Source organism: Nipponia nippon, unplaced genomic scaffold, assembly GCF_047370975.1.
Source record: "Nipponia nippon isolate SJK-2023a ecotype South Korea unplaced genomic scaffold, ASM4737097v1 scaffold_28, whole genome shotgun sequence".
In the NCBI taxonomy this organism is placed as follows: domain Eukaryota; kingdom Metazoa; phylum Chordata; class Aves; order Pelecaniformes; family Threskiornithidae; genus Nipponia; species Nipponia nippon.
This window is the reverse complement of record NW_028262345.1, coordinates 1,702,786-1,717,763: the sequence shown is the minus strand read 5'-3', so window position 1 is coordinate 1,717,763 and position 14,978 is coordinate 1,702,786. Positions and strand designations below refer to the sequence as shown.

Below are 14,978 nucleotides of genomic sequence, written 5' to 3'. Positions count from 1 at the left end.
ATTAAATGCCATTTCAAGTCCAATAGACACGGTTGAACTAAAGCACAGTTCTGGAAAGAAAAAAAGAGAGACATCCACAGATAAAGAACGTGCAACAGCATACTGTATCGTAACTCCAGACAAGCGCCACGATCCTGCCCTACCACCCTTGCCTCTCACCGTGCCTGTCATGAGTACGTCAGGGCTCTGTGGAAAGAGCAGCGGTTCAAAGACAAACAAATTTTGACCCATTTTAATGGCAAAGACTTTGCAGCTCACAGCCTGCATTTTCAACACAACAGGCAAGAGGGAAATCTTTTATCCCATTTCCATCTCTCTGTCCCTTAAAAAAAAAAAAAAAAAAGCTAAATGGCATCAAAAGCCTGGGATTTTCAAAGTTTCTTGCAAACGAGCATTTCCCACCTTTGGTGAATTTTTTTTATGTTTAGGTGCAAACCTGTAGATGCCTTTTCAAAGTTGATTACCGTATAGTAAGCACTCAGCAATACACAGTGAGCGGAGCAATGTCCCACCCTGGCTTCGCTGAAGTCAGCTGGAATTTTGCCACGTAGCTATTACCTGATGCAGATGTGTGTGCCATTGCAGAGCTAATGAGGAGGTGGAATTAAAGTCTTTCGAACACCATTGAGCAAGAAACGGGAGAAAAAGAAATCCTTTCTCCCCACTCAACACTCTTTGGATAAGTCACTTAAGATCTATGTGTGTGAATTGTTACCACCACCCCAAAACATGGAACAGGGTCACAAAGACCCATTTATTGGATGTCCAGACGTAACTGCAGGAGGGGAGGTGACAGAAAATAGCTAGAACACCAGCGCGCTCTATTCTGACACATCCGTCTGCACCCAGTGACAAGGTGGCATTAACAACACCCCTCACCTACCTTAGCAGGGTGCTACATGGAAGTTTGCACAGTGCTGGCTGCACAGTGGTGTTACGGAAAGTCTGATGACTCCCATTTTCTCCAGGGTTTGTTAGAATAGAAAAACCTAGCCCAGAAAAGTCTCTGTCTAGCATTCTGAAAGAGAAACAACAACAACTGTTTTATTTATATATTTAATTTTTAATTAAAAAATAAAGGTTATCTTAATACATCTCTTGCAGCCTTTGGGCAAAATGCACCCTTAACAAGACTTTATGAAACATGATGCACATCTATTCTTGGCACACATCTTAAACAAACGTGAACTTTCTGCAGCAACTTCTTAAATCCATCATTCTCCCAAAACCCTGAAAACATTTAAATGTTCTTTAAAAAACCCTACAAAAATTAGAAGTGGGCCCAAAGCAAAAGTCCCAGACCCAAGCATCCCAAAACTTTTGGAGCAGACTCAAATCCAAACCCTCATCTCATTCGGAGTTTTATCCTGGATCACTGCAAAGTCACAGACACGGCACCCAAACAACCAAGAGAGACGAAATCTGAATGCTGACCCGGGTACGAATCTCGCTTCAGAAGCTTTGATCTTTAGACTGGGCCAAAGCAAACCTATGGGTCTGAACTCCTTCCTAAAACTGTTTAAGTTGGGCCCATCCCTAACAGAAATAAGCGCTGGTTACACGATGAAATGGTGCTATCGGAGCTCCCCATTTCTTAGCTGTCCCTGATCTGAGGCCAGACCAAGTACTCCGTCCATTTGCACTACTTCAAAAGGCAAGGATAAAGTCAAGCGAACATACTGAACCCTCCAACACAGTCGCATCACTACACATTTGCCTCCCGCAGCATGAAAGGAGCCCTGGACCTCTCCGTTACTTGCCAGGAGCTGTCTCGGGTTTCTAGACGCGGTTCTCTCTGGAAACACGTTCAGGCCTCCGTCACTACCTGTGGGAAGGCTTATGCACACCGCCGGAGGGACGGGTCGTCACCACTCACACGGGATGTCTTTGTTCCACCGTGGCCCATGATGGCTGATTCCCAAAGGCACAAAGTGACCGATCTTTAGACTTTTACACAAGGTCTACATATATATATATATATATATATATTTATATATATATGTACACACACACAATTACATACATATTTAAATATATATATATATACACATATATATATATATATATATTTGGTTTTGGTTTTTCTCTTTTATCTTTTTTTGCTTTTCTTTTTTCCCCTTTCCCTCCTAACTTAACGGCGTAGTCTCCTCTGAGGAGGGCTCTGGTATATGTTCTGCAGACTTCTCTGTCTCCAGAGAGACTTCTGGCTTCTCCTCTGTCAATTTAGGCTCCTCGGCAGCTTGACATCCCTCCAGCTCCTGACTCTGAGCCTGGCTGTTCATTTTCTCTTCTGCTTCGATTTCCTCCGAAGTGGGAATGGAGTTTTTCTTTGGACGGCCTTTGGGCTTCGTTGGAGCCTCCTGTCCACCCTTCAGCACCTGGGGCAAAGAGATGAACCGTCAGGATCAATCTGAACTTTGCCACTGTGAGACATCCTTTAGAGAAGGACGAAACTCGGCTTTGACCTCAAAGTTAATCCATGACTTGGTCACCATTTCAGCCTCATTCATGGAGTGAGCTCACCCATTATCTCATATAAATCAAATGAAATGCAAACATTACCAGCAAGGACACCTAAAACTCTAGAGGTGTCTAAGTCAGTTCCTATGGGAGGCCCAAAAGCAACCTATGCACGCAGTCCTCAACACTACACACACAGATGATTTTATGCAGAATTCAGTTCCTTTCCCGAGTGTTTGCTTTATTCAAAGCCCAAGTAAGAACAGTCATAAACCTTAGCCAGGATTTCCTCTGACTGCCTTTCCTCCAGCCCCTTTGGCTTCCAAAATAGCTTTTTTTTTTTTTTTTTCATAACACCTGCATTAAAATAGGTGAGACCCCTCTCATCTGTGTAAAACGTGGGAGTCAGCAAAACAGGCCTGTGCCTGTGTTTAATTCCCTCTCCCTTCACACCATCATTGCAGCAACAAGACACTTCCAACCAAAGATCTGTATCCAAGCAAATCCCAAATTTGTTTTAAGTGGCAGTAACTTCTGCAGCTGTCACACACATTCAAAGATACAGTCTAGAACTGCATCTCCTCTCCCAGATCAGAATACATAAACATCTCCACTGGAGAATGTCACAGCATCATGGTTCCCACCAGGATTTATCAGACAGTTGTCCTTTCTAAAAGCGTTTTAACTGGAAAAGGGCCATGAAGCTGAGAATAAGTTGAAGAGGTGAAAGGACAATATGAAAAGCGAGAATTGATGATATTAGCTCCCAAAACTGCATTGGTTTCCATGGAGCAATACAATCTTTTTTGTCTATGCGCATAGCCAACCCCACAAGCATTAAGATCACAGGAATGCCAAAAATGCAGAGGGAGATATTTTGGTTCTTCCCTCTGTTCTGTTCTAATTTCTTTCATCCCTTTGCCTTGTATACTTCCTACTGCCTATGGTCCCTCTAGCCCACCACATATGTTGCAGTATAAACTTTTAAAAAAAGAGTATATTTCTAAGAAAAGTGATCAAGAATAAAGCAAAATTTGGTATAAATAGACACAGGTCACTGACACTATGCTCAATTTCCAAATCTGTTCTTTTGAAATCAGTTTTTAAGGACCATGGAGAAACGGCAACGAACCACTTACCATTTTCTTCCACTTCATCCTACGGTTCTGGTACCACGTCTTCACCTGGAGCTGAGTCAGCCCCAACGACTGGGCTAAGTCAAGCCTGGGAGACAAGACAGACATTCAAATGAGTTCACGGAGGAGGAGAAGAGCTCAGATGCCAGGTGCAGCCAGTCCAACACTGTGAGAGCATACAACAGTGGGACCACCAGAAAAGATGGCTATTTGTCTCTCTAATCTGTTGTTTTGAGAAAAGGTCAGACAAAAGTGGTAAACCACTGTGAATTTAGGATGTAAAGATAGATGCTCTTATGGAAAAAGCAAGAATCTTTAGGTGTTTGCAGGCTATCTGTTCTCTTTTCTCCTCTGTGACCGCTGGACAAATGAACAAGCCTAGAAGTTGCGGAAGTTTGCCTGCCCTCTTTGAAACACAAGCCTGCTGTACTCCAACTGCTGACACTCCATGTTCGTATATGAAGCAGGGAGCTACTGGTACACTGCATCCCTGAAAAACACGTCTGCGGTGTCTGAAGCAAACATGTAAGAACCAAGACACCCGGCATCAGTCTGCCTTTGAAAGTGCTGCTCTTTGTATCGTATTTCTTCCTCACTACCTACATAATGGGGATAATAATACTTTCTCATTTCTCACGGAGTAGTAGCACATCTAAATCTATTAATTTCTTATGCATTCTACTATTATAGGCAATTGAGGCTTATAAATGAATTTATTATTTGCGTGTTTAGCTTAAGGGTATATGTGGCAGACAGCCCATAATCCTGATTCATCCTCCACAAATCTCCAACCTGTGCAAGTTCCTCTGAAACCATTCATTATTTCTGTATTAAAACCCAGGATATGAAGCAAATGCAGCTCAGAGTAACTCTTTATCCTTCCCCACAGGTGACAGCACCATGCATCTGGCAGTGTTGTAATGGAGTTGCACAACGGACAGAGTTGGAAACCCTCAACAACGCTGGGCAAGTGCCCCACAGAGTCACACAAGTCCTGCAGGTGGGACAGCCCAAACTCAGAGTCACATTCCAAGGTGTTCTGGATTGTGTGAACTTTTTGGAAGATATTTCCTCGCCGTTGGATGGGGAAACACGTTTGTCAAGGCCAAGTTTTTCATAATAAAACTTTTGTTTCAGCTGGGCTCCTAGGGCAGTCAGACTCACTCTTACATTTACAAATGACTACATACCCCACACCAGCTCTCTGTGCTCAAACGCACACTCATGGATTCATGTTTTTCCCCCACTTCGGATTCACTCTAGACCTACAGGCTTGGTTTGCCTGCTGCCTACGCTACTGCATAACGTCTGCGAGATATCCCATTGACTTAAAGATACTAATCACTGTTATTTGAGAAGCAGCATCTAGCAGAGGCATTATGCTGTTGTACTGCACTCCCTTACTAGTAATAAACCAAGTGCTTCAGTTGCCCTCCAAGCAGCACAATCTTGTGTCCAGGCCAAAAGCTGCAGGAGTGAACGCAGATCGCAACCCACTGCTTCGCCATCACACTTCCAGCCATGAGCTGACAGAGAGAAACACTGCTTGACTAACTCTTGCCTTAGTGCACATGTCTTATCACACTTTGATTACCTGCAACCAGTTACCATCTCTGGCCACGCACATCAGCATAACCAGCACTGCCTAGAAACCTGAGGAAACAAACAGAGGGGAAGTGGTACACGGACAGGAATTGCTCATCAGCCTCAAACATGTACAAAGCCAAGGAACAGTCATACCACAAAATTAACAGCCTCAAGTGCTTCATCAACTGTGTCAACCATCTGTTTATGTGAAGCTGTGAGGAGTCAGTACAGGAGCATTAGGAACTCTGAAACTGCATGAGACAGCCTGGCCGTGCCCATGAAATCTGGTATAGCTGCGATCCTTGGCTTTGGTGACGGGCAGTATGAGCAAAGAATGCCAATCTTCAAAACCAACTTAAATATTGGGACACTGCCATCTGTGGAGTTCAAGGTGGTGTACCTTTCAAACCCTCTCTAAGTTTACAGACTTAATAGGAATTGGACAGGTCTTTTTCCTGTAATTTAAATTTGCAAAGTAGGATTCAAAGCCTTTAAAAAACATAAAACCTCTCCTTAGTTTAGTTTATCCATTTGGCACCATATTGTCCCTAAGAACTTGCCTTTTCCTTCACAAAGACAAGGTACTCACCTGTGCCTTCACAAGGACAAGGTAGCCTTCAACCCTATGTACCCCTCTGTTTTCAAGCTGATGGACAGGCCACCGCCTTCTCACTGAATTGCTACCCAAGTTTGCTAGATGAAAGCTCGTTCAGCAGCCAGTTGAAGCTACAGCCAACCTCTCAGCTGCCACGGAGACACAGCCATCCACCACCAGATCCCAGGAGGGGACAGGCTCCACGTTTTTTCAAGTGTGCAGCAGGAATGGGAAAGAGAGAGCCTTCTGGCTCTGTACCTTGCCTATCTCGGAGCCTGGATGCCTGCTAGAAAGCATGTGTATCACCATGTGGCATTTTCATTGATATAATCTATTCGTGTCACCTTTGATCCCAGGAAAAGGTAGCCTTGAAATTGAATCCGGTCATCTGCCTGTGTCCTTGGCCTATGGCAGAGGCACGTCTGTGCAGCTAGAAGGCAGCACGCTATCGCTAGGGAGCGTTCAGTATAGGAACAGCTGAGCAGGGCTAGAGCAGCTTTTTTGCTCATTCCTTTTCCTACTGCAAGACTGACCTACCTGTCAGGGGTAGACAGATACTTCTGCTTCTGGAATTTCTTCTCCAAGCCCATCAGCTGGAGCTCTGTGAAGATGGTCCTACTCCGGCGTGGCTTTTTTAACCGAGGCGTGGGCTGCTCTGCCTCCGACTCGCTGCTGGCATGGGTCTCGCTGGCAGGTGTCTCTGAGCTCGAAGTCCCCGAGGAGGGCTGGGCTGGCAGCACGCGGGAGCTGGTGGCAGCTGGGACGAGGTGAGGGACCACGGAGGGCTGCCTGGTGATGACGGAGATGAGGGGATATGCCCTCAGAGAAGGGGACCCTGGCAGGGAAGGAAGCAGAGGTGAATAAAGGCCGGTTCAGTGGCAATATGGTTAAGTAACAGGAGCACTGGAAAGAATAAGGAGAGAGTAAGACGTTCCCTGGCTCTGCCATTTACTTGTTAAATGACAAGAAGCAAGTCAATTCCCCTCTTTGGACCTGTTCCTTCTCCCAAATTGCATGTGTTTAGCTTTCCTTGGGCTAGGAGTCTTGATGTGCATTTCCCCAGCACAGGGAAAGGAGGGCCTGCGTTTCCATTGCCCTTTGGTTTTGGTTTTGGTTTTTTTAGGAGCTATTATAATACACACCATTGAAGTCATCTCTCTAATTACCACAAGAGATTAAACTCAGCTAACAATGAAATCTGTCCCCATTCATGCAACTTTGCTTCTCTACAGACACAGGGTGCACTTGAGACAGTTACCTGATGATCTCCCTTTACAGGCGACAGACAACTGACTTCAAGTCACAATTCATCTCATCCTCTCGTAGGTAACCGAAAGAGTCAGGTGAATCACACTTTCATCTTCCGCTGTCTATACTGATCCCATTGACTATACAGGTAGATGAGGATGAATAGACGGGAAGCAGAGCTCTTCACCAACTCTTCATTCTACAGCTTATAGCAACCAATTGATACCAGCCCTAAAAAAAAAAACCCCACAGTTCTGCTCCAATCCTTTCAGGTCAGGGCCAGTCTGGGATGACAAATCTAAACATTCCCAAACAGTAGAGGAAGTTCTGATTCACATCAGACCGTCTCAATTTATAGCTATAGACAGATTTCTGCTCAGCCTTAGCTCCGGAAATCAAATGTTCCTTTAAAACTTGGGCAGGGAAACAAGGCCGTGTATGGGAAATGCACACTCATTGCAAGATAGCACTGTATACAAATTTGCAGCCAACCTGCATGGTCTTGGGCAGGTCACTTTCTTGCTCCATACCTCAGTTTACCTCATTTGCAAAATGGAAACAATCTTCCTTAACCTGCTTCACTGGTGGTAAAACATGGATTAAAGTTTAACGTACATAAAGTATTCTGAGATCTTTAGATAAATGGTACTGTGGAAAGGAACATATTACACCAGCAGGCCTGACTGTGAAACTCTTAATATGAATCACCACTAATGAAAATAATGATCTGTAGACCTCAATGAGTCTATTTCGGTGAGTAACTCGTCACAGTGGAAGAAAGGAGTTGCCAGCCTGGCCTGCTCATGACCTGTATTCCTTACCCTCCTCCCCTGAGTGAAGGGTTGTGATCGCATAAATCAGGTCCCAGGTAAGCTGCAGTGCACAGGGTACATCACAGAAGCGTCGCTTCTCTCCACAACCAATGCAAGTTGTGCAAAATCCAGCCACTTACAAAGCAAGCTTGGAAAACTATTGCCAAAACACTGTAAATCCCAACAGACTGCAATTTAAGCAAGACTCACTATAGAGTGGGGTTTAGGCAGACTGGGACTTAAGCCTTGCTTTCTTCTCCAACATCTCTGCAACACTAAAAATCAAAATTTTTCCATTAAGTTTATATTATTCCACTTAAACCACCAAGGAAGTACTTGAGAGCTGAAATCAGAATTGCCAAGCCAACCTTCAGCTTGTGTAAAGCATTATCTACCTTTTCTTTCTGTGGATTTTTTTCAGCTGAAGACCGTGCTGATCTACAGCATCACCAACTAAGCTGGCAGAAATTCTGCCTTGATTTACAGCCTCAGTGGCTGTTCAAAGATCAGAAATTAGGATAGACCGCGCTGTCCTTTGCTTTACACTGCTAATTCTGCCCTCACTGATATTTATGCACCCACTGGCACCAGCCAGCTACACAGAAGGTAAAACAGATCCTGCTCCCATAGTCTATATCCTCCTCGCCAGTACTCACTACAGTTAGTTTCTGCCATCGCAGGATAGCAAAAGCAATGCTGACCCACCAATGGAACAGACTACTTCCATTTCAGCCAAATTTGCCAAAAAGAATCAGCCCCTCTTCCCTTCTTGAAGGACACCTTCATTGCAAGAGTCCTATGCAGGAACCCTGCAGCCACCTGCACCACAAGAGATGTTCCTGGGTGAGGATGTGTTGATGGTCTGCATCTGGCAGCAGTCCTGGGACTCAGCCCTTCTGCAGTACCGCTCTTCTGCATTACTGCTCTCCTTCTCAGAGGCTATAAGAGAAGAGACTTCACGGATCCCAGTCCCAACCTGCTCTGAAGAAGGAGACTGAAAGCCGATGCCCTAGCTTACACACCATAAAGGAGTGCATCCAGCCTTACTGTATACCCTTACCCTGCTGTGAGGGGGGCCTGGTTCAAACCTTCCCATCACACAGCTCCTGCTCCCCTGCAGGTTCATTTGCCAAGCCTTATCTCATAGCCTGAAACCCCAGTCCTGTCCTTGCACATGGGTGGCTTTTGGCACCAGATCACTGGTTAATTGATACTTTTACCCTTGTACCCCTCTATATTTCCAGCAGGGCTCTCCATAAACCACAAGATTACTAAGGAGTAATAAATCACCAGAGCTCAGAAACCCCTGCAAGGCTCCAAGTGACTGAAACCTCTGGACAAAAGCATTTTTACAAGGAACTCTCTTCAAGTGAGGTCAGCAAAAGGTATTTGATATCAGAGCAATCAGGGATATTTGCTTTCCCGTATGGCATGGCAGCAGCATGTGGGACTGCTTGGGAGTGGGGGGAGGCTAGCTACAATGGTCCCAGAGCTTAAGATCTGCCTCCCTCAAACACAGGAAAGTCTCTTCAGGCTATTTTTGTAATAATCAGGTAGGATCGGGAATAAAATAACTGCTTTCCTCCTTCCAAGATCAGCAGCAAGAACCTGGCTATTTTTGCAGGCTAAAGCAGTGGTTGGTTATTAGAGAAGCAGATGACATTGGAGTTGTTCAGGTCCACGTTTTCAAGTGCTGAGCACCTGAATGAGGGGATACATTTTCCAAAATGTTCAGCAGCCAGCAGCTGCGACCTGGCCAAACGCTCAGAAAAGCTCAGCACACGCTTATTTTTGGTGCCCACGTCAGGGCACGTATTTACTTACGGCACTTCTGAAACCGCTGTTCTACTTCTGTGCAAGTAGTGCTTTGCAACTGCCGAGTTGCTTCAAGCTCCAGGTGGTAAACACATTTGTGAGGCTGTTGACACTAAGCGTCTTACATTTGTTTATCATTTGTGCTCATAAGAGAAGCCTTTGCTTATGGTTTGACACCAACAGTTGCGACAGCGCTTTTAGAAACCATCACGAATAATGAAAGCATCTGTTGATGTTCAGCCCAGCGGTATACAAGGCTTCTCAGCTTTCTGCCCTCAGCCTGATGAGGACACAAGATGGTCAGGGCATAGAGTAAGGGCAGCATTTAGAGAAAGACGTGGGGTTCAAGGCTGCAGATATTTTCTGGGGGGAAAGTTGCTGGCCAGAAAGGGGGCAATGCTTCAGCAGCCAACTCTCTTTGCAGATAGAGTAAAACAGAAATAGCTAGCCTCTACATTGTACCAGCTAGCTTCTAGATCACAAAGAAAAGAGCCTAAGTTCAGTGTCCTGTTCTGGATCTAGTTATCCCAAAGTTCAAAGGTAGCTGAAGTTGAGGCAGTCCATTGTCTCTAGGTACACTATTAACATGACTCCCCTCAAACTATCCGTACAGTTCTTACCCTGATAAAGCCTTGGCTTCCAAACACAACGAAATCTGAGGCTAGATCTAAATTTCACATCCCCCAGAGTTCAAAGGTATTTCTAGACTGACATGGTATTGTAAGAATGGAATCATTTCCTAATCTTCAACAAATTAAATGCTGGCAAGCCGCTCTTGTCTGCTCAGCACTGTTGTGACATGCTCTGTCTCCCAAAATGGGAAGGAATGGAAATGAAGCGCTCTTTCTTTCCGTACCTGCCTTTCAGAACAGTTTCAGCTGAATGTATACTTTCCTGCATTGCTGTCTGAGCACCTTTTCCAATCCTGACCCACTGGTCTTTTGCACTTGAAAACCAAAAAGCAGCCCACATAAGCCAGAAAATGAGGAATTAGTTTGCTACCCTAGCAACACGCCTCAAGGGTTTTATTGTCTCCATCTAAAATGATCAAGAGGCAGCACAGTCCAATGGTGAAGCCACCAGTGGTTTAAGACTCAGGAGGTCTCAATGCTCTTCATAAGGACAGCGGTCTCTTACCATGTGGTTTTATACAGGAAAGTCCCAGTTTCATCTGTTAGAATAGTTTTAATCACCCCAAAGTCTAGGGTAGTCTCAGGCTCACTTTGCTGCTGAATACTTTTCAAATACTTGGGAAGTATTAGTATAATCCACGCTTCATACCATGCATGTCTGAGGGAGCAGTGCTTCAGCAACAGAAGTTTTCCTGTAGTTATTTTTTAAGCATTTGAATAGTCTCAATTTCAAGCAGCAAGAAAGCTCTTATTTCTGTCCATCTCCGTAAAGCTAACATCTGGCCACTTAGTTGCTAAAACTAACCAAGAGCTAAAAATAAAAAGGACATTGGATCTGAAGAGTGTTTTCTAAGGATTCGAAAACATTTTGCTTTGCTATTTAAATCAGGGCATGCTGGCAGCCGCCGTACAGGGAATAACAGACCTGCCCCTTGCACAACACATTGACCACACCACCTTGAAAAGAGCTGGCGTACTCAAACCACGCAGGTCTAGAAGAATCCCAGACTCCTGTTTCCTAATTACACGTAAAATATTTGTCCTAGAAATGTATCATGATCTAACGTATCCGAAGACATTTTTTTCTCGCTTGTTATGCTTTTCAGCAGTAACACCCAGAAGAAGTACAGAGAATTCATCCCATTTTCTCCAGAAGGTTTCAGTCAGGAATGTCAATTTTTACTAGCCAGAACAAGCCGATATCCCAGGCATAAAACTGCAGCGTGTCGGCCTTTTACTCCCTCTTACCCCAGGTGCGAACACAAGAGGGAAAGCAGCAAAGACTCGGGCCTCACCACCCTGGCTGCAACCACATGAGCAGAAATTGGGAATGCTTGCTTTTCATCAGGCCGACCTGAGGTCAGCTCCCCTCGTCTGCTGGGGCATTTCCATTAAACTTCTTATAACCACTAGGTATGACGCAATAGGTGCATCACCACTACAACAGATCGCATTGCAAAAGTTTTAATTAAAAATAAATACTTCAAACAAATCTTTTCCCCTTCTTTTTCCCTCTCCGCCTCCTCCCTGGCTTACTTTCAACCCCGGCAGACACAGACTGGAGGGAAGAGAAAAGGGAAAGCACTAATTAATTGCACTGTTTGACTGCCGGCAATAGCAGAACAGTTTTCCTCCTAGGCAAACCCAGCTAATTCTGTTTTGGAAAGAAAGAAAAAGGAAGGAAAGATTTATGGATCAGCTCCTCTTGGCAGGTCAGCCCTGCTCCGAGGCAGAATGAAATCTCACTCAGAATGGGCTGCAGTGAGAGGTAAATAATAAAAGAAAATGAACTTACGACTCAGGAAGGTCTATAAATCTGCCGTCTCCTGAGTGTCAAAACAAAAGGGAACCAAAAAGGAGTTCAGTTCATTTAGGAAAGAACTTCATTTTGCTGAAGGAGTGGGCAGCCTACTCAAAGGAAGAAGCCAGCCCTGAGTGAAGAACAGAAGGCGAAAGCAGCAAGGAAACGTTGAGGATAAGTTGAACCATACACAGTTTGTTTAGCGGGCAGGGTGTTCCGTCTACTTTTTCCACCACAGATCCCCAAAAGCTGAGATTTGCCAGCCATGCCGTTCCCATGGATCTTGGCTGGACTTTACCGCCAGAGCTGAGCGTGGACCTGGTACAATCCACAAACTCAACGTGGCCCAGGAGCCAACTGGTTAAAGACAACAGCCAAACACCCACCGCGTGCCACAGGCTGTCCTCTCAGGTCAGCGTGGGCTCCTTTGCCTTGTGCTTGCTAGAGCTAGCCAAAGGCTGACCAGGGACCTAACATGACTCTTATGCAAGGGCTGTGCTCCTTCTGCTTCGCTTCCTCAGCCAACATGCACCACACGGACCTGCAGCATCTCTCTTGTCCACCAGGAACCCCACTGAGGGTAGTAAAGCGATTCTTGCTCTCAGGTTAGACCTTACTCCATCTGGTTTTGCTGACATTGGATTTAAGCCTTCTCTGCTCCATCTATACCAGGCTCAGACATAGGGGCCTCTTCCTGCATCTCCTTGCCTCCCCTTTGCTGCCCCCCAGCACACCGAGCATTGGCAAGCATGGGATCAGCATCTCCCCGGGCACTGCTGCTTGTCTCTCCTGGAAAGGCGACTTTCCCTCACCTGGCAGGGCTTGTCTCAGCCTACATTCAGTACTGCATCGTTGCATAGCCACGCTGTCGGCTCGCTTGCTGAGTGCGCCTGTCATGAAAGCAATCACGCGGTCGGGCAAGGCAAGGCAGCAGGCAAGAGGCAGTGGGACAAGGAGCATGCACACAGACTCCCCCTCTGCCTGTGCCCTTGCCAGCAGAGCTGCACCCTTGAGCTGCTGAGTTTACCAGGGACGAAGCACCTCCCCAGCGAGATGTCTTCTCGTCTCCTCCCTGTGCTTACGGTGTGTTTTTACAGGCACTGCCAAACCAAGATATCTTGCTTATTTGCAATTGCATTATATTATCCAATAACACACACGAAACTTAAGCCACTGTGTAAGTAAAAAAACTGCACTCACCTACTCTTAATGTCTTCCTTAAGCTCCGCTTTATGATTACTGACTATTAGAAGGCAGTTTGCATCAGGTTCTTCCCAAGATCAATGCTGTGCTCCACCAAGCGCCCTGATAAGGACTTAAAGGCAAAAGGAAAGAGAAGAACAGCAATGGGCTGTGCACGTACCAGGCAAATTCATTTCCCCTTAGGAACCAGCGCTTAGGAGAGGGCTGAAGGGAAATAAGCAGGTCTCCCAGCCTCCTTGCAAACAGCCCAAGATCCAGTCCTTTCCTAGATGTGCTGCCCACTGGAGTGCTGTCATTAACACACACTTGAATCCCAAGTTAAAAAAATGACCTGGGTGATGTTTATGCTATGCAGCATGGTGCTGTGCACAGATCCCTCAGCTATCTCTAGAATGGGAAGCAGCATAGCCATGCCAGGGTACGATTGCACCTGAGCTAACTATGGCCTGAAGAGAGGTGGGCTAATTAGGTTGTGAACACTGTGTTGACAGCTTGACAGTTTCTAAGACACGAGTCGGTGCATTTGCACGGTGCAGCCCTTGCAGCGTGTTGACACCGATGGTCTGTCAGAGCTAGCTACCCCTCTTGTATCCTCTCCTAATGGGCTGGGAGTCCAGGCATAGCCACAAAATCTTCCTGAAGCTGTCCCCTGCACAAGTCTCAAGCCCAGAGGTGGTACCTAAGTATGGACTTAAATGTTTTTAGCAACCCTGTCAAACAAAGCTTGGCCAGAGAGGTGCTGACAGATAATTTGTCAGGAATCCTTTGAAACAAACAGTTCAGACATTGATTCTCTTCTCATTCTTTCCAGTCTTACTGTAAGACAAATCTACAGAGCTTACCCCTCTTTGAATACTGAAATAGCTGGAAAACCTGCATGCGATCCTCAGACCCTTTAAAAGTGCCATATCTCAACACCGCAATCGGATCTTTCTGTGGCTAGTACATATTAAATAGGAATTCTGGAACTGGGAATGCTTGAGAATGCTCTTTATTGCCATTCCTCTTCTCCAGCATCTCAGCACCTAAGAGCTCAGTCACTTAACTGACAGCACTGTTTTGGGAGAGGAGATTTTTCTTTATTTGTTTTTGTTGCTTCTTTTTCTACTAGCTCTCTTTTTCTTTGGTTAGATGTGGAAACCAGTTGTAGCTAAGCAAGAGCCAAAGTCTCTGCACATAAGCAGAGGTGAAGGGCACTTCTGGAACATTTTGAAAGCTTCCAGAAATAGTCCCAAGACTCAGCCCAAATGCACAGAGCCAAAATTTCCATGGGAATCATGAGTGTCACAGAGGCTACAGGAAAGCAGAGCAGTCAACCCTGAAAATCAACCCTGAAATCTAAGTGCAGAACTGGAGCATGAAGACACACTGGTGGTGCTCCAAAATAGCATTCAGCAAGGTTCCTTGGTGCAAAGTCTAACTGTTCATCATCAAAGGCTGCAGGTACAGTTCACACCATATTCTATTTCCATTTCAATTCAATGAATCCTATTAGCCCGACAAGGACCACGAGTCTTGCAAAAATTAAATGCAACTCAGCTACACAGCAAAAAGTCTGCTTGGCAGCAAACGGCTTCTCTCCTTTGTGGAAGAATCCAGACCCAACTGATGTCCACGACAAAATGCCCATCAGCTTCAGTGGAGCCAGGATTTCACCTGCCTGTGTCCACCAAAGGACAAGAAAAAAGA

The 14,978-nt window shown here is 45.5% G+C and overlaps 1 protein-coding gene across 1 annotated transcript in view; it reads right to left on the bottom strand.

Moving 5' to 3' along the window:
• Positions 1 to 1,091: 1,091 nt before the first annotated feature.
• BARX2 (BARX homeobox 2) overlaps positions 1,092 to 14,978 on the bottom strand; it is a 36,413-nt gene continuing 22,526 nt past the window's right edge. Inside the window, exons 2-4 of the mRNA XM_087763536.1 lie at positions 6,316 to 6,613; positions 3,600 to 3,684; positions 1,092 to 2,378 (exon numbers count right to left, since the gene is read on the bottom strand). Coding sequence (XP_087619662.1) covers positions 2,127 to 2,378; positions 3,600 to 3,684; positions 6,316 to 6,613 — 635 coding nt within the window. The 3' untranslated portion in view covers positions 1,092 to 2,126. The remainder of the gene's footprint in view (positions 2,379 to 3,599; positions 3,685 to 6,315; positions 6,614 to 14,978) is intronic.